At 42.9% G+C, this 1,855-nt stretch overlaps 1 protein-coding gene across 1 annotated transcript; it reads left to right on the top strand.

Annotated features, from left to right (window-relative positions):
• The first annotated feature begins 363 nt into the window (after nt 1-363).
• On the top strand, nt 364-906 carry LOC111897978 (uncharacterized). Its single transcript, XM_023893932.1, has one exon. The coding sequence runs from the start codon at nt 364-366 to the stop codon at nt 904-906; it is 543 nt and encodes a 180-aa protein (XP_023749700.1).
• Nucleotides 907-1,855: the final 949 nt, after the last annotated feature.

Below are 1,855 nucleotides of genomic sequence, written 5' to 3'. Positions count from 1 at the left end.
TAGAAAAGCAGCTGGGGCAACTTGCACAACAAGTGAATGAGAGAAGACCGGGTGGACTTTCGAGGAATACCGAAAGTAACCCGAAAGGTGCACATATAAATATTGTCACAACTAGGCGTGGGAAGATTAAAACCCCTCTGACTCCTATTCAGCATGAAGATCCTAAACTGGTGCAAGAGGATAAAGAAGAGCATGCAAAAACACAGAATCCCGACTCGACGAGTCCCCCAGCTGAACAGAAAAACCAGCCTCCGGTTAAGCCATATCAACCTCCACTTCCCTTTCCGGCTCGAGCTAGACAAGAAAAAAAATGAAGTAGACTACCAGAAGTTTCTGGAACATATAAAAGCTCTTCAGATCAATATGCCATTCATAGAAGCGGTTGCACAAATGCGAAAACATGGAAAATTATTCAAAGAGCTGCTAACCAATAGGAAAAAGATGGAAGAAGTAAAGAAGGTGGTCCTAAACGAAAACTGTTCAGCTGCTATGTTGAACAAACTTCCTAAGAAGAAAGGTGATCCGGGAAGCTTAACATTGCCCTGCCAATTTGGAAACTTAGTTACCATTTATGCATTGGCTGATTCAGGGGCAAGTGTAAATCTCATGCCTTACTCGTTTTTCAAAAATTTAGATCTTCCAGAGCCAAGGCCCATTCGCATGGCGATTCACCTAGAAAACAAGACGGTTACATTCCGTAGGGGAATATGTGAAGATCTCTTGGTGAAAGTGGACAAGTTTGTGTTCCCCGCGAACTTTACAGTTTTAGACATGGAAGCGGATCCCCAAGTCCCGATCATACTCAGAAGACCTTTTCTTAATACAGAAAGTGCTATCGTCGACATGCGAGATTCTAAACTTACCCTTCGGGTAGGAGACGAATCAGTCACTTTTGGAGTTGATTAAGCCATGAAGCATGCAAGGAGTAGTGATGACACAACATTTTCGATTGGCATGTTGGAAGAATTATTGGAAGATTGGAATGAAGATGATCCAAACAAGTCCACCGTCACATTTGAAGAAGAATTTGATGCTGAAAGGGACCTGCTGGAAATAGAGAGACTGCTTGAGAAAGCCGATTATAACGATCTGATCAAAAGTGCAGAAAACTCGACTCACCGAGTAGCCTCGACCGAATCCGCGAGTCCATTCGAAGAACCACGAACAGTCGCAAATATTACCCTAGACTTGACAAGTCCCCTCACCGGACTCGACGTGTTCAACATTCAGAACACGAAAACTGAGCTTAAAGTACTACCATATCACTTCGAGTACGCATTTCTTGAAGATGGCCAGCAAAAACCTGTAATTATCGCTGATGATTTGGCCAAACATGAGAATGAAAGCCTTGTGGGTGTACTAAAGAAGAGGCAAGGTGCTATAGCATGGAAGATAACCGATATCAAGGGAATTAGTCCGGCCTATTGTTCCCACAAAATCAACTTAGAAGATGGATCAAAAGTTGTAGTACAACGCCAAAGAAGACTCAACCCGAACATGCAAGAAGTTGTGAAAAAGGAGGTGCTGAAACTATTAGATGCCGGAATCATTTATTTGATCTCCGATAGCCCATGGGTGAGTCCGGTCCAAGTGGTTCCAAAGAAAGGAGGTATGACGGTAGTGGCTAATGAAAATAACGAATTAATTCCAACGAGGACGGTAACCGGGTGGCGTGTTTGCATCGACTATAGGAAACTGAATGATGCCACATGCAAGGATCACTTTCCATTGCCATTTATCGACTAAATGCTTGAGAGGATTTCCGGTCATTTATATTATTGTTTTCACGATGGGTTTTTGGGGTACTTTCAAATTCCAATCGACCTACAAGACCAAGAGAAGACCACTTTCACAT

Source organism: Lactuca sativa, chromosome 3 (genome assembly GCF_002870075.4).
Source record: "Lactuca sativa cultivar Salinas chromosome 3, Lsat_Salinas_v11, whole genome shotgun sequence".
NCBI classification, from domain to species: Eukaryota; Viridiplantae; Streptophyta; class Magnoliopsida; order Asterales; family Asteraceae; genus Lactuca; species Lactuca sativa.
This window is presented reverse-complemented; position numbering and strand designations above follow the sequence as displayed.

Bases quoted from the DNA above. Each gene is read 5' to 3' on its own strand.
- LOC111897978 (XM_023893932.1), top strand. From the start codon at position 364: ATGCCATTCATAGAAGCGGTTGCACAAATGCGAAAACATGGAAAATTA.